This window comes from Microtus ochrogaster, chromosome 19 (assembly GCF_000317375.1).
Source record: "Microtus ochrogaster isolate Prairie Vole_2 chromosome 19, MicOch1.0, whole genome shotgun sequence".
In the NCBI taxonomy this organism is placed as follows: Eukaryota; Metazoa; Chordata; class Mammalia; order Rodentia; family Cricetidae; genus Microtus; species Microtus ochrogaster.
In genome coordinates this window covers 47,119,308-47,140,877 of record NC_022021.1, presented here as the reverse complement: position 1 = coordinate 47,140,877, position 21,570 = coordinate 47,119,308, and the positions used below count along the sequence as shown (strand labels likewise).

Below are 21,570 nucleotides of genomic sequence, written 5' to 3'. Positions count from 1 at the left end.
TTGAGAACAGCCCTGGCTCTGAGTGAGGTGTCATCTCACAATGTCCACTGTTCCCCCGGAACATTTCTGGCCTTATTCCAAGCATACAATGTGCTTGGGCCAGGATAGGCTGTGAAAGTGTGAAACAGGCCTCAGGTGAGTCTCCCTGCACAGCAGGGTGGAGGCTCTACAAGTGTTACTCGCTTTCCACTTACTTCTCCCAATCTCTCTCCTCCAGCAAAGTCAGGTGCTACCTGGGAGTCATCAGTGTTACTTAGTAAGGTCAAAGATGATTTGGGGTATATTTCCTCAGCAGGTAGTATAGATGCTATAACGTGCATGCACTTTCCCATTTGTGATGAAAACAGAGCATAGTATGAAAATGATTTTGCTGTAGAGCAAAGTGTCGTTAAATAAGTCAGAGGTAACAGTGTGAGACTGACTTGCCAGTGTCTACTGTGACTCACAATCTTTGTCATCGTTCGTAATTCAGAAAGGTGAGTTTGCACTGAAGTTATGCAGTCACCAAGGCCTTACGTACCTGGACAGGTCTGTGTATTGCAGAGTGCCTCCTCCGTGTGCAGTCCCAGGCAGATGTCCCCTCCGTAGGCTGGGGCTGGATTCGTACAAGAACGGGTTCTCATGTAGTGTCCACCCCCGCAGGTTGCTGAGCATTTAGACCAGGATGACCAGCAGGACCACATACCATCCACTGGGGAAGGACGCAAAGCACAGAATGTCTGAAGTCCCCGCCAGATCGACATGACACAGCTAGAGATTATGCAACATAGAAGACAACAACATACACAGCAAGAAGCCATGGTGTGGGGGCATGTGGGCTTTCCTACTTGGTGGTAGATACAAGCTGAAAGAATCCCCCCATAATCCCAGAACCCATCTAATTTCCAGTTCATTGTTTGGTTCTTCAGAAAATATTTCTCAACATGTGATTTCTATGCACCAGCATGGCACACACATTCAATCCAGCATGACACACATGTTCAATGCATGTGGTGTGGAACTTCCTCTTCCGGACCCACAAATCACGTGCTATAGTAATTAATATGAGGCCCCTAGCCAGCTCTCACCTTTGCTGGTTTTACTATCTACCTGGTTTGAAAAGACCTAAAGCTAAAAATCAATAGTTCAGGCAACAGACCTCCCTATAATTCACATTATTCTTGCCATCCATGTTGGTTTCTGCTCAGGGCTTGTATCATATTTAACATATCCTAAGTAAGACTGGTTCATGAGAAGATCAAACACCCTGAAGCTTAGATCCTTATTTCTACCAAGCAAAGAAAGCAATTAGTTACTGAGAACTATTTTTGTTGAAATGAAATGTATATATTAAATAGCTCAATGGACAAGGAGAGAAAATCATTGCTCTTGTAACTGTGGTTACTGCTACAGTAAGATAAAAAGAGAATTCAGTTACCCACCATGAAAAAGATAAAGGTGCACGCTTAACCCCAGAGTGCCAGTCACACTGTGGGTGGCTATGGGGACAAAGCGGAACATTTATAGCCTGTCAGCTCACGGAAACGTGTTGCCTGTACCTCTGTATGCTAAAGCCTGAACCTCACAGGTCTACCCAGAGGAGCAGTATGGCTTTTGTCCTCTGAGAAGAAGTCTCTTGTGCTCTCTGTCTCCTTTGCTACCCTGTGGAGCTCCAAGAACACAAGGGTACTGCAGACGGAAAGCGCAGAGTCCTCAGCACACCACAGGTCTCTGTATTATTCTCTGGAGGAGACACACCTGCCAGAGTCGCGGGTTTGAGACCCTGTGCCTTTCCATCATATTCCTATTGTTCCTTTTCCCTGGGCCTTGTTGTTTACAGAAGAAAGACGAATAGAACTCGCTGAGTTAAACTGGATCAAAAGAACTTATGTTTACTGCTCTCTGTTTTATGTGTGTCTAAGCACAACTCCAAGTCGCTTTCATCTTATTTGAATACACATAGCAACAAAGAACCATCTGTTGTCTCTAGCTTTGCCAGGCAAGGTCTCCAGCCTAGAGTCTTTACTGCCGCATCGAATGTACCAGGAGAAAAAGTCATGATCAGAAACAGTCATGTGCTTCTCAGGGTTGGGATAAATTATGCAGGAGCAAGTTCAAAAGGTGAAGGATAATCATTTTAGTACGCGCTTCACTTTATTATTATTTGCTTATGTGAGAGCCACAGACAGAACCAGAGCCTCCAGAATTCGAGATGAGCACCCAATGCTTGGACTAGGAAACTGGTGTGTTCTACTCTCCTACTCTCTGGAGATAGGCTCTCCCAGTGAGCCAGACCACTTGGCTAGGCTCACTGGGGAGGGAGATCTTGGGATCTGCCTGTTGCTGTTCTCAGTGTTGTTGTTACAGGCACACACAGACATGCCCATTGCTGTGGATGCTGAGAATTCAGATGCACATCCACACTTATACAGCAAGTGCTGTGACCCATTGATCTGTTGTGGTCTGACAGCATTTTAAAAAGACAGTGCTTTTTGTATTTGACCTAGTATAGTTAAAAATAGCAGTTTATATGGGAAATATGCTCTAAATCAGGTAAAAATTACCCCAAATATGGTTTTCCTTGGCCATATAGCTCAACCTAAGCAGTGCAGGGGGGCTTCTTAGCAGCTCCTAGCTGAGTTACAGGTTATCACACTTTTAGGAAGTTTACGGGAGGTAGAAGAGAAAGTTGATGCTCGTACATTCGACCTTGAATCTGACAGTCCCTTGTGCAAAGACATGAGCAATTCTACAAAGGAATCTTGGCTTTTAAAAGAAAATGAGGACAGAGCTATTTTAAGATATCCAGGTCATGTATACATAGTCCTAGCTCAACAGCAAATCAACAAAAATAAAATTGAAACTACCCACAGATGATGCTATCAGAGTGTCCTAAAGATGGTCAAGAACTATTTATCCTCAGGGACCAGGACCACATCCAAGCCTCTCTCAGATTCCACATGAGCTACGAATGGACACAAGATATGAAGTCAGGAGTCTGGAGAAGGCAGGGTGATGGGGGGAACTTGGCATCGTATCTCATTCCCCTTGGCTCCAGTTCACAGCCCTGATTCAAATCTGGTGCTATCGCCCACGCTGCCTCCAAGCACCCGGGGGAGGAATCTTTCTCCATGGGCTGTGGGAAAGAACAACTCCTTGACCTTTCCCAGCATCTCAGCATCAGTTTGGCTGGGAAAGCTGTGTGGTCTGCAGAGGAATAGCCCGAGGCCAGAGAAATTCAAGCATAGAGGCCTCATGGGAGGAGCACAGCTGTAGGAGCAAAGACATCATTGAAAATCTCTGTTGCAGGTAAATGGAAGGAAATAGGAAAGATCATGTGGAGTGCTGTAACCCAGACCTAGAAAAGCAACGCTGCATGTTGTCTCTTGTCTGATGTTCTTAGCTACAAATTGTCAGTTGTGAGTGTATAGCCTGGAATGATTATAGAAGCCAGGAAAATCAAAAGGGACCATCGTGGGGTGGTGGTGATGGGGAGCAATAGAGAGGGAAATCTAGATTCAGGTGATTGAGGGGAACAGGAAAGTGGGGATTTTAACTAGGGACAGGGGAGGGAGATGAATAAAGAAATAAAGAATGAAGGCAAAATAGTAGTAAGATTTCTGAAAAACATAGACACACACACACACACAAAACTTTGCTGACAAATATAGTGCACAATAGTGTCTTCTGTGGAAGGAAGACCAATTATCCAGTGCCTTGCTCCCCCATCATCTGACAACCGCCCACAAATATTTCCAGGTGTCACAGGCTATAACTAAGATCACTATGGTGTGTGAGCCTGATCAGCAATCCTTAACTTACTGGGGCTTCCACTTGGGCATAAAGCAAAAGTGGTCTACACAGGGACAAGGCTCTAACAGCTTTAAGACTGTGTTGAAGAACCTGAGACTATGAGAAGGCCAGGTGACACATTGGTCTCCTAGTCACCAGAAGAGAAGCCTGTCCTCAGAGGGTTTCATTCATGAGGTGGGCCCTCTATGGAAAACGTGGGACCTGGGAGCCGGCTCGTGTGCCTGGTGTAGCTCTCTGGCAGCTGTGACTATGAACCAGGTAGAGGTCATAGTGGAAGAGTTGGGTATATCTGTGTCCTGAAAGTGACTAACACTTACTTAGGGGACAGCAAACTAGTAACTGGGCTTAGATTGTAAGATCTGAGTATGTGCTGCGCAGTTTTATGTCAACTCGACACAAGTTGGAGGCATCTAGGAGGCAGCGTCAAGAAATTGTCTCCATAAAAATTCCGGCTACAGACAAGCTTGTAGGGCATTGCCTTAATTAGTGATTGATAGGGGAGGGCCCAGCCTCTCATGCAGCATCCCTTGGCTGCTGGTCCTGGGTTTTATAAGAAAGCAGGCTGATGAAGCCAGAGGGAGCAAGTCAGGAGGCAGCACTCCTCCATGGCCTCTGCATCTGTTCCTGCTTCCAGCTTCCTGCTGTTTGAGTTCCTGCCATCGCTGCTTTGGACGACAAGCTGTTACATGGAACTGTGATTGAAACACACTTGTTTCTCCTCATGTTATTCTGATCATGGCATTTCATCATAGCAATACTAACCTTCACAAAGTGCTTCATGTGTGGTTTCTTATCAAATCAAAAGAACATAGACAGGATTCATTTTATATTGTGCTTGTCTTTGCACCAGGCCATATGAGAGGAGAGCCTTGCTAGCCCTAAGCTAGCTGCTTGCGTGCCTGAACAGAGACTGAGGAAAATTTTAAAGCAGGGGGAATGATTTGGGACCAGACAGCTAGGATGGTTGAGGAATCTAGGCCTCTTTAGCTGTACCTGTTTCATTCATCCTCTCCAGTGAACAACAGGTAAGAGGTACCACCATCACCCCACACACTTCTTAAGAACACACTTTTCACAGAGGGAGAGAGAGAGAGAGACAGAGAGACAGAGAGAGAAAAACAGAGCTCTCCATTGGCTTTCGGTTCTTAAAGGCACACGGCTTTCCCAGTCTTTTCACATTGTGATCCACTTACCTGGACAGGGTAAAATGTTGCACTCCTGGAATTCCAGAGACGGGCCAAGGCATGGCATGCCCCCATACTTGGGTTCTGGGTTGTTGCAAACACGCTTCCGGTTCCGAATGCCTCTGCTGCAGTCTCGGCTGCACTGGGACCAGGAAGTCCAGGCTGACCAGGCCCCATTGACAGTATGGGCAGAGTATCTTCCCGCTCGTAGAAAGTCTCCAGAAAGTCCTGCCAAGGAAACTCAAAATGTGATTCTGCAGGAGTTTTTTTTTTTTCCCTGTATAGGCTGTATGCTCTATGTCTAGAATTTCCCTAATAGACCAAACCCTTTCTACACTTCACAAGCCAAAATCCTGCTGTAGCTGAATAGCAGCCTCCGGTTCCTCAAGCTCCTTTCCTGCAGGCAGTATTTAAACAGGATGTACATGGCACTCCATCTGAGTGTGCTAACACGCTTGCAGTCAGCAGCAAGTCCACACTGGAAATTCTTCTGTTTTGTAGACATCTCTATAGAACAGCCTCTAAACCCCACCTCACTTTCCTGAGGAGCTCTACTGCAAACTGTCCTCAGGTACCATGGCGTTGGTGCTACAGAAAGGACATTCGCCTGGAGAAAGGGACACAGCTTAGACCTGTCTCCTTCCAGCTAACCGTTCCGGTGTGAATTCATGCTGTGGAAGTATCAGGGTTAATCCCACTCGAATCACAGGCCACGGAGACAACCCTTTGCTCCAGAGAGCTTGCCCACATCCCATCCCTGAATAAGCTTGCCATGTGTCATAGAATGCTGTGAGCATGCTTGCTAACAAAATGGAACCGTAGGGAAGGGGGCTGCAGTGGGGATGGCTGAGGGTGGGTGAGCGTTCTAAGAATATGTGAACTGTTCTTGAAGACTCCTTGAATGTCGGGCCTGCTCTGAGCATTTTGAACTTATTTAATCAGACTCACTTGTTTGAAGAAGATGCAGCCTGACGTACACTAGTAATCCCATTCAGTCATCGTCTCAGAAATGGTGAGGCTTTCAGCAATGCCTCGCTAGCTCTTTGGTGAAGCAGTAGGCAATTGCTCTCCCAAGCAAGCGAACACCCAACACCCACAGCCATTCCTGAGCAACTTGTTTGGTCAAGTGCAGGCGGATGATTTTCTGAGAGAAGACTTTAGGAACAGCTTTCTGAAACCAGCCAGTGTTTTGTGGTTATCAATAAACAAACAACAACGGGCTCTTAAGCCTCCTTTTGTGTGATCAGAAGCACAGGGGTCCAATTTCCAGTTTCCAAGTCATCAATAACACGATGCGAGGATGATCACGAGAACTCAAAGCCATCGAAACAGACTGTTTGCATTTCCTTATACCATGGGCAATGCTCACAGTGTTAATAAAATATAGGCTATCATTTTATAAATGTGTTTTTACAAAAATTTATAAATTTTTATAAAATTATTTTTAAAACAAAAATTTTCATGAATAATATATACTATTAATATTTAAAACATTCTGGCTTTGGTTTTATATGTATCAGAATGGAAAGAATAAAAAATTCATGTCTGGGATGGAAAATGAAATCAGTTGTAAAGATAGACCATGCTTAAATTTTAATATTTCCCTTTGATGGCAGTGAGCAGATAGATGTCATGGCTCATGCAGAATAAGGGTGGAAGTAAACTGGCGAAAAGGTCGTCAGACCCAACAAGTGAAATGAAGGAAAGCAATGAAGTGTGAGTTGAAGATGAACAATTAATATTTTAGGATATGTGTTTTCAATTTAGACTTTGAAAGATTCATAGAACACAGCTGTATTTAAGACGTTATATGAGATATAATCTATCTCGTTGATTTTCTTAAAGAACCAGTTCTTTGCTTCATTGATTCTTTGTATTGTTTCCTTTGTGTCTATTTTATTGATTTCAGCCCTCAATTTGGTTATTTCCTGTCATCTACTCCTTCTGGGTGAGTCTGCTTCATTTTGTTCTAGAGCCTCCAGGTGTGCTGTTAAGTCACTAGTGTGAGCTTTCTCCATTTTCTTTATGTGGGCACTTAGTGCTGTGAACTTTCCTCTTAGAACCGAGTTCATAGTATCTTACAGGTGTGGGTATGTTGTGCAATCATTTTTGTTGAATTCTAGGAAGTTTTTAACTTCTTCCTTTATTTTTTCCTTGACTCAGGGGTGATTCAGTTGAATACTGTTCAGTTTCCATGGGTTTGTAGACTTTCTGCAATTAGTACCATGGAACTTATGTTATATAGAATATAATGGGGAAAAAACGAAATAATATTTGAAATTCTTTTTTTGTTTTTTTGTTTTTTTGAGACAAAGTTTCTCTCTGTAGCATTGGAACTTGTCCTGGAACTCGCTTTGTAGACCAGGCTTGCTTTGAACTCACAGAGATCCACATGTCTCTGCCTCCTACGTACTAAGAATAAAGGCATATGCCACCATTGCCCAGTTGAAATTCATCTCGAATTCTCATATTTTATCTTGTAATCTTGATTAAACTAATAAGATCAACCTTTTCAGAATGTGTACTTTTTATCTGGGCCTCCTAGTACCCTTCCCTTGGAATTTCGAAGTCAATCTTTTCTTCGAGCAACAGCAGGGTTTTATAAAAGAAGCCAAGGTGACTGTTATCTGCACCTCCTCTTTCAGGTCATGGTTTTAGTTCTACATTGTACATTTATGCTCATAAGACCTTTCATCAGAGTAGACTCCCGTGTAGAAAACAACAGGCTGTGTGTTGTTGAACTGTAGGCATCAGCAGTCTGAGACATGTCAGAGCCTGCAAATACAGACGATGAGGAGGGGTGCTTTGGAAGTGAATAGTGTTTGATAAGAATGGTTACTCTTCATGTCTCCAGGCACGCTCCCTGCTCCCAGAGAAGGCATGGGGACCTGTGGCTTGAGAGCACTGCAGTCCACCCTTTAGGACTGACTGGGACAGGAGAAACCCACCAAGTCCTCTATAAATGCCACTGATCTGACCCTCCCTGCATCTGCACATCAGTCCATGAACAGCAGCACTCATGGGAGAATCAAGAAAGATCACAATCACAGAGTGCTGAGAGAGGCTCGTGAGTATTCCGACATAGATGTGACTGTCTTTCTCATGAGGCCATCCCCTGGGCATTTATTTGTCTGTGAGGGCCTCTTGTCTTTTGAGAACTAGAATAAATTTTGTGCAGTTATATAAAAGCATTTTTTAAAAAACAAAGAAGAAAGCAAATAATGTAATTTGGAGAAAAAAACTCAACCATTTCTGCAGGAAGTCCAGGGAAAAATCCTGCAGGAAGTCCAGGGACAGATCTGCCAGAAGTGCCACCATGGGCAGTGTCCAAGACAGGCAGAGTGCAGGGCTGGACTGGCCTGGCTCTCCACAGCCACATTCAAAGCATTCACAAAACCACTAAGGCAAAGCAGTATTAGCAGAGATGGATCCAATGTGCTATTTAACAGAAAAGCCACTGCATGGTATAAGTAAACAAATGTGCTTCTACCGTCTTTGTCTACTTTAGTCTCCCCACCCCCACCCACCCCACCCCACCCCTGTACCCACAAGACAGGGTTTCTCAGTGTAACAGCCTTGGCTATCCTGGAACTCACTCTGTAGACCAGGCTGGCCTTGAACTCTTGAAGATCTGACTCCTGAGTGCTGGAATTAAAGGCCCGTGCTACCATTGCCTGTCTACTTTAGGGTTTTCGAAAGGGGAAAGTCTACTTCTCAGCTATAATTTTTCTGACAGCTACTTTTTTCATCATATTCTCCAATATTAAATAAATTTCACAGAAACTATTTTGGATCAACCACAGGCACAACATTATTTGAACAGGGGCTCCCTCTAGTTCTCCATTTCAAAGGTGTTCCATGAAGTTGCCAGTCCCCACAGGAGCCCCTTACCATCTGTGGAGCAGCCGCTGGTACCATCACTGGAACAGTACCGCATTTCAATCCTCTGCCTCCCCACTTCCAGCAGGTTGGGATCCGGCAGGCGGGCTTTACAAGTGTATCGGAAGCGCTGCTCATAGTGACCACCGTTGTCCGAGATGTTCACAGGTGTCCAGGGCGTCCACGGCGTGGTCTTCTTCAGCTCTGGGCACGCGTTAGTGTTACAGGGCTGGTACTCCTGGAGGAGAGGAAGCAAGCATGTCCAGTCAGCTAGGGGGCGTGCGGGGGGAGGGGACTCCTTTCAGGCTGTGCCATGGTCTTCTGTGGGGCCTAAGACACTCAAAGCTGCTTCACAAAATCAAAACCATATTTATGTTAAACTGTCCCTTAACAGACACTTAGCTTCCAAGTCACCTTCCAAAGAAACCCATGGTTTCTCCTGTATAAACAACGAAATTGAGAAAATCAATAAAATCGTGCGTGTAAACATGGTAAACACCTAAAATGGCATCTTCCCTCTTCTTAATAAGTTCCTCGCAATGCTGCTTATCTCGGGGTTAGTTTAGCTATTTTATAAAAACCTTAGAATATGCTCCTTAGACCCCAGATGATTTAGTGTGAGATTAATGAATACTAGCAGCCTTGGGAGAAGCTCCACAGCATTGGAGTAAGGGAGTGTCCTTGCGGCACAGGGAGGATGTGCAGCCTGTAGGATTCCCCCTTTTATTCCCCCATGACACTTCTCAGTTTCTCCTCCATTCTCCCGTGCCCACATGTAACCACAGGGTGGAGGGTTTGGAGCTCAGGAGAGAGGAGATTTGAAGACATCTATAAAGTGAGACACACTGGCTGGGTGACATGTAAAAAGGACACAGGTGATAGAAATGTGCCTGGTACTTCGCGGTAAATACTAAGGGTAATGAATGAGGGGTAAATAGTTGACCCTTGAGGCAGCTCTGTGCCACAGTTCCTCCAGCTGCCAGTAAAGGTTGTTTCACTAGGGAAAACTAACAGTGTAATGCACCAACTTCTGACCACTCTGTAAAATTTTAAATCAGTGTTAAATCAAATATAAAGCAAGAGCTGAGCCGTTTTCAGGACACAGCAGCAGCATTGCACGCATGAAGTCACAGTGGCTGTGGCTGAGCGTACAAGACCTGTATAAGATCAAGCCAGCCAGAGTCCCAGCATGGATGATGGAGAGGCTAATGAAATCCTACTCTTGAGCAACTATTGGCAGTTGATGGCTGCTGGGAGGACTCAGGCTAATTCAGGGATGTGACCTGTGAGGAGCTACCCACGTTCCTGCAGATGGTCCTATACCTACAGTTATGGAGCAAAGTCCACACTAAGTGAACACAGTAGGCTTTCTAAAGAAAGGAGTGCATGAAACTTGGAGGAAAATGTGGGGAGAAAGGGGAAGATTGGAAGGAGAGGAAATTTGGGGGACATTAGATAAAGACGTGTACTCATGTACGTAAGTCTCAGAGAGAAACCAATAGAAAAGCAAGCTTCGCTGTGCTTGATGTGCTGCAATTCTGTGCTAGACTTTCCTTTCCTTTCTGTTTTTTATTTCTTGTTGGGAAAGCCATCATTTCCCTTAGATGGCTTCCTTTTTCTTGGAATAAATCCCATAGTCGCATTCTTAAGTAAGGACGCCTTCAAGACAAAGGGCACTCTTCGTTACCCTCATAAAACATCTCCATGTGTCAAACTATATGTAAACAATCTACATGCATTGAGATATTGGTAGAGATTTTAGGTCGAGAATAAATTTTTTTCAGAGAGGGATACTTCCTCTGCTCTTATCTCCCACTGACACAGTTGAGAAGTGCCACATTAGCTGATCAGCTACCTGTTTTGGGCTATTTTTGAAACTCTATTAAATAATAAATTAATTTTTTTCTTGTTTTAGAAATTTCATTGATGGCTTTGTTATGTGGTCTCTGTCCCCACCTTCTTTCTTGTCAGAATTTCTATCCTATGGATATGATCTCCTAGTTAAACTTTGACTATTTCATCTACTATGTCTTATTTTTTATTTCATCTCCCTTCTACATTTTAGGGAATTTTTGATTCATTCCTTTCTGCATTGTTTCCATAAATACGTTGGGCACACAGAGCCAACTTTTCTTATCAGCCTGGAAATTCCTGAATACAATTTCTAAATGCCAGCCAATTGTCAAGTGGGAAGCAGGGCCCTCTAACCTCAAAGTCTGGGTTGGGGGCTATGTTAACTCTTTTCTGGATATGTCCATCTCTGTCAGCCTTGATCCATTTAGATTTTCACTGAAAACACTGAAACCTGGTTCTTATTTTTTTGTGTGTTTCTGGCTTAAGGATTGGAAAACCAATCTCCCCAATATAGAATTAGTGAGTTTCTAGAAAAGGACACCTTTGTGTGCTGGTGACAGTAGCTTAACCTGAAAGGCTAATCTACTCCCATCTCACCATTGTTCTCATTATCCTAAGCACTCTTATCACTCTCTTCCTTTTCTGCAGTGAGAAATACGCAGGACATAGGCTTGTAATACAAGAGGAATTTAACACAGACTGTGTAAAGCCATTATCTGTGTTTCTCTGACTTAATACCCATAACCATTCCTATCAGTTCACACTAACCTCACTCCCACAAAACTAGAAAAATAGATGCCTTCATTTTTCTCTGGGGATAGTAAAATTTTGGATGCTTCCTCCTACATGAAAAAAAATAGCTCCTTCAAATTCTATAAACCCACCTGGGTGAGGAGGTGAGGCAGCAGAGGCCTGCTTTCTCTTGTACTTGGCATAGAGGCTATCGGATAGATGAGGCATAAACTCCTATCTTAACCCTTCCATGCCCATTGTGTATGGTACCACAAGAATCATACAATACTATTGTCTGGTACCCCATGTCAGCTTGGATGAGCAAGTGTGCAGCAGAGATGCCTTGATAACAACATATGCTCAAAAAAGCATCTGAGGGGTTGACTTGTGAACAGTGTAGTTTTTAAGCACCAATAGCTTCAACATTGATTATAGAATAATTACGGCTTTATACCCACGAGACTACTCGAAATCCATAGCTTTGCATCTGAAGATATCCAACCTTTGAAATCTGTGGCTGGTACTTGGCATTGGAAAGTAGGCTCCAGTGTCCGGGCTGGCATATGACACACATACCTAGCAGTGAGTTTAGCTGCTCAATTTGGGTTCATTGTATCTAAGTCTCTAACAAGGCATCTGTCTCCATGTTTGTATCTCCTCAAGAGTTTAACATGTAACTCAAAACTCAGCTCACCCACCTCTGAGGCTGGATCATGCTTGCATTTTGTGTGAATTATCTAATTATGAAAGCCTAGGAAACAGTGAGACCAATCTGTTTTCCCTTAATTCCCCAAGTTAGCCACTAATTCAATTCAGTTGTGGTCTCTTAGATGGCTTAACTGAATCTGTTTTCTACAGTTTACTGTGACAAACACTACCCAAATTTAAAGGAATTGTGAATGACTAGCACAATATTGAACAAGAGAGAAATGCTGACTGCTTAAAAAAACTATTTTAAGGAGTTAGTAACTATTATTTGACACACACCAGTCTTACTATTCTGGTCGAAATTAATAGATAAGAATAATGACTAAGGCAATTTTAAGAAATTCCTCCGAATGTGCTCCCCATGGATTCTCTATCTCAGTCATCAAGGGTAAAACCACCTATATAACATTTTAATCCAGAAATCTGTGAGACACTCGGCTGCGCCCCTGCTCCCTTTTCTGCTAGGGCCTGTGAGTGCAGCCTCCTGAGTCCATTCGCTGCGCCCATCTCTCTTCTTTTTCAGGAGAAGATGGTCATCACTCATCACTTCCAGCTCGTGTGAGAGAAACAAGGCATGTGTTTCGCTAGTCCTTAATTGCCTGTCTAAATTCTGCCTTTATTAATACACTACAAGTTTTCAGGGAAGAAAGAACTTTTTCCTCTTTATCTTGCATCACCAGTTTTGAACACTGTTACAGAATTTGCTTGGCGAATGGCTAAATCACGCTGAACATGGTTGGGATAAGCCTATTCAAGATGAGTTCGAATAAATTTGGGGAGCCAATTCAGATGGTTATGTGGAGCCTCCTGTTTTGCTGTTTATTTTTCCTTTGAAAAATCTAAACCAGTTTACAGATGAAAAGGAAAGGAGAGAGATGGAGATGATCCAAGAGGAATTTTCACGCCATATGCTCAGCACAATGCGGGGGAAGCATCCTTACAGCCATCCCATCAATCGCTGCATATACAAACCAATTCATGCGCGTTCGGAATACTTGTGGTTTCTGTGTGCGTTTATCAAGTTCTCTTTCAATAACTTAACATGGCATGCAGAGACAGAGAGCTAGCCTCCATAAAGGAAAAGGACACTCAATCGTGTTAACAAAGTGACCACGCGTGGGAGCTTATGCAGGCCAATGGACCTGAGACCACAAAGAAAAGATTAAAAGGAAGCACTGAGAATTAGTTTAGTGGTACCTAGGATGCTGGGCAAACAGGGAAAGTCATTGATTTGGACTAACATGATCGCAGAGTGGCCTGCTCACCACCAAGATACAGCAATGGAAATTAACTCTTTTGTCAAAACTGCCCAAAGCCATATGAAGCAGCAATGTTTGACATGCCAGCCACCCGTCAGTGAGAGGGTGAAGACTGCCTGTTGGTGGTAAATGGGAGGACCCTCAGGAGGACGGAACAGCCCTGCAGGTGTTCCTAGCTAGGGGCCCAGGGAATGGAAAAGAGTCTCGGGTTCAGACCTGGAAAGAAATGGAAGAGATAGAGATGGGATCTGGGGATGCCAACGTGGCTGCAGCCAGAAAAAGGAGACATGCACAGGAAAACAAAGCCAAACAAAGCAACAACAAAAACAACAAGCAAAACCAACTAACCCACCAAGTCAAAAAGTAGGGAGATACAGACAGCTCCTCCCTCCAGCCATTTCACACGGGTGAAGATGAGCAAACAGCCGCTAAGAGCGCTGGCAGAGGTGAAGAAGACCTAGGAAATCACAGAGCAGAAGGAAGGGCCTATCCAAAAAATATCAAGCAAGCCTTTATCCCTGTATAATCCTCCTGATGTCATTAGACAGTAGGAGCTCCTCTTATGCCAGCTGAGGGCTCAGGCATGCTGGTCTCCCAGTACCTAGACGGCTTTACAAGCCAAGTCTTGGTTTTAGACAACGGCTCCACACACCGAAGTGCATGGCTTTATGTGAGGCTCAGAACATGAAAGAACATCTAAACGGTCAACTCTGACGCTAAACCCAGTGCCCACTAGTAGCAAACACTGGCGATGTAAAGGCTGCTCCTGCATTCTTGCTACACGGCTACTTGCCAGAGAAGCTCAATGGAAGACAAAGACAATGTGAAAATTGTATTGGGGCGAAAGTGAATGATTCTATGCCGGAAAACACCCACACTTCCCTGCCGCTCACAGCAGCGACATTTCCTTAGAGTCCCTCTGGGTAGCACTATTCTTTATGACGACTCATAGGATGAATAATTCAAAATTAACACATGAAGTGTTAGTCTCATGATGGCACTTTTGAAAAAAGTGTGAATTAGCAATTTCTCCAACCTTCCCACCCCCACACACTCCCATTTGCCTCTTCCTCGAGTCCCAATTCCACACTTATTTCCACAACAAATTTATAGTCAACGGCATACTAAACAGGGGGAACAGAAGATACTTGCTTTCAAACGAGGAAGGAGAAAAGAACACCCTCTCTGATTTCTCTCATTCAGTTTTGTGGTTGACGTCTTAGGTAGAGCCGTAAGACAAGAAAAAGGAATAAAAGAGGAAACAACGAAGGAGGGGTGGTGATGAAATTATCTTACAGTTAGAAGGCTCTAAGGATTCCACCAGAAAACTCTTAGGTGTAATAAAATATTTTTGTACAGTTGCAAGACAACATACAGCACACACCATGCTAGCCCTCCTAGGTCTTTACTGCATCACCCACACCACGCTAACCCTCCTAGGTCTTTATTGCATCACCCACATCACGCTAGCCCTCCTAGGTCTTTACTGCATCACCCATCTGTAAGGATGTCTCAGGAAACTGTGAGTTTCCATGTCACAGCCCAGGAGTAATGAGTTTCACAGTTATTTAAGAGGGGGCTGAATGGAGCCTCACACCTCAGCGACTTCCATGGTAAAACTTGGGAGTGATGGGCAGTACAGTGGCCCAAAAGAGGGAGTGAGCAAGCCTAGTCCCTCAGCATGCCATCCACTTTCTACCGGGAGTCTGGATTCTTCCAGATGTAGAATAGCAAATAAGAACATAAAAAGGATGTAGGGTCTGCGTGTGCATGTGTGTGCGCACATCTGTGTGCAGTAGAATATATATGTATTCACATAACAGCAAGCTGCTTTTCCTTCTCCCACAATGCTTTAGACACTGTTCTGTAGTACTGCTGCAGACAGACTAAGAGAATAAGCAAATCAGCGGTCTGCTGGAATTCTTCTTTATTGCTCAGGGTGTGATTTGTGGGTGCCTTTGCCTCTGCACACTTACATCTCAAGTGAGAAGATCTATCTATCTACTTTATTCGCTCACTAAAATGCCTTCAAATTCTTCATTTCTAGGAGTGAAAGTCAAAGATGCAGACGTTTATTTTTCTTCTGGCAAATGTCTTGCAATGAGATGAGAAAGTCCCTTTGGGTAAAAGGAACACCTGCCCTTGAGGGAAGTCATTGGTGACCTTGAGCTCGGATGCCCTTCTTTTCTTTGAATGACTATGTTCTTTCCAAGAAAATGTTTACTATGTTACATCCACTTGAGAGCCGGCACAAATTTTAACCTTTCTTATGTGGCGTTTTGAGGGCTTTTGAATGATAAGAGATGACGTGAGGCTGTGTTGATAAGATGAGGCTTTGACAGGATTCTCGAGGATCTTGTTTTTCAAAGAATACATGGGAACCATCATCTCAGAATGTTGTAAGGAAATAGACAAGCCTGGATCAAAACAAAAACTATGTAGTTTCTTGACAGAAAATGTAGTGATATTTTGTTTGTTTCTGACAAATGAAGCTTGCCTGAGGATCAGAGTGTGGAGCTAAGCCACTAGTTAGCCATAGAGACCAGGGAGTGGTGGCACACACCTTTAATCCCAGCACTCAGAAGGCAGATAGCTGGATTTCTCTGAGTTCCAGGCCACCCTGGGCTACACAAGATTGATCCATTCTAAAAGAGAAACAGAGCCAGGCACCCGTGTCTCACACCTCGAATCCCAGTATTTGGGAGTCACGTGCCTTTTATCCCAAAGAGACAGGAAGGGACATGGCCGGGCAGAAAGACCAAGAGACTCTGGCTTATACCAAGATATGTGGGATTCTTAAAAAGAAATAACAGAGATGGCACGGGGGCTATTTGTTCTCAGAGATGCCTCTCAGGGACAAATCAGGACCATAATTGCAGCAAGTCAGCTAAGAGCCACCAGACATGATGTCACATTAAGATAAACAAGTTAAGAGAAACGTACATAGATCTAATCTACATGGAAAGTAGAAAAAGACAAATTCTCCTGAGTAAATAGGAAGCATGGGGACCTTGGGAGAGGGTTGAAGTGGAGGGAAAAAGGTAGGGAGGGGAGCAGAGAAAAATATAGAGCTCGATAAAAATAATAAAACAAGATAAGTTCGCTAAGGGGCCAGTGATGCTGTTGTGGGGCTGGTTCCACCGTTGGTTTCATTGGCTCAAACAAAAATCGGGAGTATGGCCCTTTAGGCTGAGGCTGACAGAAGCTAGTGCCTTCTACTGAATGTATCTACAATTCAATAATTGAGAATTTGAGCCATTTCTTCCTAAAATTCCTGGTCTATCAGCTCCACACTCTGATGAGGAAAACCATCTGAAAATCTCCTCCTCCTTCACGACTTCCCAATGAGTGCTGGGCGCTTCAGTCTTTCCAGAAGGAAGATTGGTCAGACTTTCCTCTGAAATTTTGTTCACTCCCAAGTTTACCTGCGCCAAGCAGGAGAGCCTAGCAGCTTTCCGTCTGTCTGGTGCTCTATTCCACTATAACCTCAATAGTCCCTCAGCTGCCTCCCTTGTAAAACAGGAGTGAAACATCCTAAGAAGAACAACATAGTTGGGATGCGTCGTTGTCAAGTACAACAAGGAGTGTATGCCAAACAGCAGACTGCCTGGTGTATATGATGTCTTAGTTCTGCCGGAAGTAGACACATCACACATCGTATGGAACTATCGGGTGTTCTCCAGGCATGGTGACGAGAGAAGCAGCTATCCTCAGGAACTGTAGGTCATCACAGTAACACAGGATTCCCACAAGGGGTCCGTATAGCAGACTGTATTTATCTAGCTGGGAAAGCAAGCTTACACTTAAGTTTCACCTATGGTCCTCTGAGAATCATTGCACTCTATCTGTGATGGGATCATGGAGTAGAAATTGATTCATCTGGGTTTGCATAAAGCTGTCTTCTTACAGGGCCATAACTCAAATAAGATTTCCCATGCTAAGAGAGAGCAATAGGATTGTTTATTCTGAAAGCTTCACATCATGAGTGAGGCATCTTAGCTTGACAGCTAAGGTCAAGTCCTTGGTTCATTTCATTTCACTGTTGGGAGACATTTAGAGCTTTTGTTTGATGCTCTATGTTAGATTAAATTATTTGGGAAACTGAGAACATACTTTAAAATCAACGTATTTCTCCACTTAAAAATCCCATGGAATTGCATTTATTTTTGTCCTTTTGGAAGCTTTACAATGGGAAATTATGTTCATTTTAAGTAAGAATATTCAAATGACTTCATTTTTATAAATGACATTGATAAATTAGAATTCTATTGCTTTGGCAGTGTTTCCTGTCAGGACCTACAGAGAATGATCTAAATACATAGCCTTAAACTTTCATATTTTTCAAACTAAAAGCCCAAGTAATATTGCCCAAGTGGTACTTTCTGCAACAACACTCAAGAAAATAAAAGCCCATGCTTTTCAGGAATTGGTCCATCATATATCTCTCTTTCATCATTTATGGGAAATGATGAAGACACTTTGAAGAGTGGCCCCTATTCCTTGCCTGCGCAAAGCAGTAGAATTCTCCCTGAAAGCAGGAGAAGGGGCCCCACCCCTTCTCTTGCTCATTGCTTCAAGGGGATAGGGTTATGGTTGGGTAATGCTGAAGAGCTCTCCCTGGTGGTGAGGACAAGGGAGAGCTGGCTGGCTGACCAACTACCCAGGTTTAGAATCAGGGTTATGAGTTGGTCCACCCCACCATTCACCCCATCTGTGATCTGCTGGAGCAAATAAGGGGCCGGTCCTGCAGACCCAAAGCAGCAATATTTCCACTATACAGAGCAACAACAGGATATCCAAGAAGAGTCCCAGTGAGGGCCCAGCACTGATAGTGTAGCCACCAGAAGCCTCGAACCAGACCGATGACTCTTTGCAATGAACATTTGCAAATAAAGATGTATACACTAAAGGAGTTACTGCATGACTCACTGTGTCCTACTACAGTTTCCATGATGAGACTGATTTTTTTCTTTTCTTTATTTTCTCTTAAACTTTATTCTATTTTATTTTGGAGGGGGGTTGTTGCATGGGCAGATGACTGATACGAAGGGTTGGGAAAATTAATGGGATGGAGACGCATGATGTGAAAGACACAAAGAATAAATAAAAAGAAAGTTTTATATATTATGTTTCATTGTTGCTATATAATATTATGTTATATATACTATGTTTAGATGATATATGTATATATAATATATAAGATATTATAGATAATATATATATAATTTATTTGTATATATAAATATTCTGGGAACATATGTGAGTGTGATTGTACACATGCTAGTCAAGATGGAGGAAGCATTTGATATTGTAGTAATGAAAACTCCAGAGAACCCCGTGCAGGACTTCTCCAAGGAGTCTGTACTTAGCAGGCAGACCTGTTTTCATGTTAAAGTGCTACAGTCTTTTTCAATCCCAACAGCCAAAGTGGGCTACAGTCAACATTTTATTTGCCTTGAGTGTTAGTTCTGCCTGAACATTGCCATGATTGATGCTAACAACAACAACAAAAACTAATGGAAAAACCTCATCTTTGGCATCTTGAGAAACTTTCAAGTCTCCATCTCAGAAAACAGGTTTCTTTAATTGAAGTAGTAAGCTATCAAAAGAGTTGAGGAAAATGATTAATTTTATCCCATAAGGATAAAAGCATTAGGGATCTGATTTCTATAAAACTCAGGCTGTGGGGAATGTCCACACAGGGATCCAAATGGGAACACTGAAGTGTGAGAGCGGCCCATCCCGATTACCCAGTCACCACAGAGAGCCATGGTTAATTCCAAGACCACTGTCCTGCACGGGGCTCCCTCTCCACGTCATGCCTGGCTATTCTCTGTGAGATTAGAGAAAACTATGGTCTGCCAGCAAGAAGGGAGAACATCATAACAGAACAACCTGAGCATTTTTGATGGGGTTGTTTCTAAGATGTGCAATCCTTTCTCTCCACCTTAGGACTTTGTGGCTATGTTGGGGTTGAACTTATTCTTTCCAGCTGTTCTTTCAGAGCCACAAGTTCCACTCTGCAGACTGAATGGATTTTAAAATTAACACTCATCATAGCATATAACGCACAGCCTTTGTTCTTGTCATTAATCCTCAGACAACAAGGTGCAAGTGTTTATGGAGCATTTACAATGGATGAGGTACTGTAATCAACCTAGAGACTTTAAAGCATACAGGAAGATATGCACAAGTTATTCGCAGACACTGTGCTATTTCATTTCAGAGATGCAGGCATCTTTGGATTTTGGTATCCAAGGGGTGGGTGTCTTTGAACCAAGAGGGAACACTTACTGATGATACTATTGATGCATTAAATTGTTATTTCTTTTTGTTGCAGCAGATTCTTTGCATCTGTTTTGAATTTACTTTCATTTGTTTTCATTTGTCCTGCAGCATTTCTGCCACCCTCTGTGGTTCTCTCTCCATGCCTACCCGTGTGGTACTTTACTGTATTAGTTACCTCTCTGCTGCTGTGACAGAATACTGTGACCCAAAGTAACTTAGAGGTGCAATGGGTTTAATCTGAGCTTGAAGTTCCAGAGGAGACAAAGTCCTCCACGGCAGGAAAGGCATGAGAGCCAGAGTGTAAGTCCAGTGGGCATTGAGGGAAACAGAGAGATCACAGTTCATCCCTACACAGGAAGCAGAGAGAGACAGAGAAGAGGAAGTGAGGCAGGGCTGCAAAACCTTAAAGCTAGACCTTGGTAATGCTTTCTCCAGCAAAGTTCTGTCTCTGAGAAGTTCAACAACCTCCCCAAAAGGCACTACCACCTAGGGTCAAGGTTCAAATACAAGAGCCTATGGGGAACACTTTGCATTCAAACCTGCACACAAGGAAACAGATGCTTAATTCTATTGATGCAATATTCAGAAGGAAAGTCAGATAGGCAGACATGAGGGCTCCTCAGTCTTTGCCCTGTTGTGTGAGTCAACAAGATCCCTGCAATCACCTGCTTTCTTCACCGAACTGATGCCAGCTGCCATATTTGCTGCAGCTGCTTTCCCACGGAGGAAGCATCTTACTTAAGATGCTCAGGATGCTTCGCTCAAATTTCTACACTAAGCATTTCCAGACGTTAAAACCCTTTACATATGTGATGATATAGAGCAGCTTATTGATCCTGACATTTCCTGTAGGATAATTGTTCAAATTAATGTTTAGACGCTATTCTACACGATGGATTTTTTTGTTAAAGCATGACTTGGAAATCTTTCTATCCTGCATTTTTAACATATAAAGTAGTGGTTAAATAATTAAGGAAATTCCTTCCAAATCCATATTTTAGTCACAGATAACTATCATAATGCTTACAGTAAATATGTTCTGATTTTTCAGGTGTATAAGACTTTCTTATCTTTGTTCTACACACACACACACACACACACACACACTGTCTCTTACACACACACACAGTTTCGTATATTAATGCATAAAGTCTGTAAAGCTGATAGATCACTCATTTAATATTATCTACATCTGGTAATATGGGTAGGACTCTCCTGTTCTAGAATGTGTTTTTAAAAAGGTAGGTGTATGCTTTACTTCTAAGTCATCCTTTAGGCCTATGGAAAAGGTCCCAGTTGAAATTCATAGTGTTCTGATTATGGATAACATTTTGATCTATTCTCTCTTCTAGAAAAACACTGTGAAATTTAAGCAACTGTACTCAACCGTTTTGGTTTGTTTGTTTCAATGCTGTCCATTCAGACAAAATTTTCACAGGGTGGTGAAGAAAAAAAATATATGCTGTCCCAAAATATGGTGTAAGTGCCTCTAAATTTTCTTAATGTTTCTCACAAATATTCACGTCTAATTTTTTTTTTAAAAAACCTTCTTAGCTAGTGTGACTAGAGGTAAAAGCAGTTCCTTGCTGTCCCGCAGTAGACGGTTTTGTTATCTTAGAATGTTTCTCAGGACTAGAGATGCAAGCACTTCTTTGTTTTTGCTGTCCTGCAGTAAAACTGTTTTGTTATCTTAGAACATATCTCAGCACTTGGTTGCAGAACAAAGTGTTTTAATACATGTCCAACTGCAACATTAAAAATGTTAGCAGAGAGACATGTTAGGTTTCTTCAGTGGGAAAGAAAACCTATCAGCACCCACAGGGATACTAGCAGTGGAAAGTCTAAATGCACACACACACACACACACACACACA

General features: G+C 43.0%; 1 protein-coding gene across 3 annotated transcripts in view; it reads right to left on the bottom strand.

Moving 5' to 3' along the window:
- Sema5a (semaphorin 5A) overlaps positions 1-21,570 on the bottom strand; it is a 429,658-nt gene that overhangs the window by 10,209 nt on the left and 397,879 nt on the right. For all 3 annotated transcript variants that reach the window (XM_013349712.2, XM_026783702.1, XM_026783703.1), the window contains 3 exons: positions 8,868-9,093; positions 4,986-5,204; positions 521-691 (listed from right to left, as the gene is read on the bottom strand). In XM_013349712.2, coding sequence (XP_013205166.1) covers positions 521-691; positions 4,986-5,204; positions 8,868-9,093 — 616 coding nt within the window. The remainder of the gene's footprint in view (positions 1-520; positions 692-4,985; positions 5,205-8,867; positions 9,094-21,570) is intronic.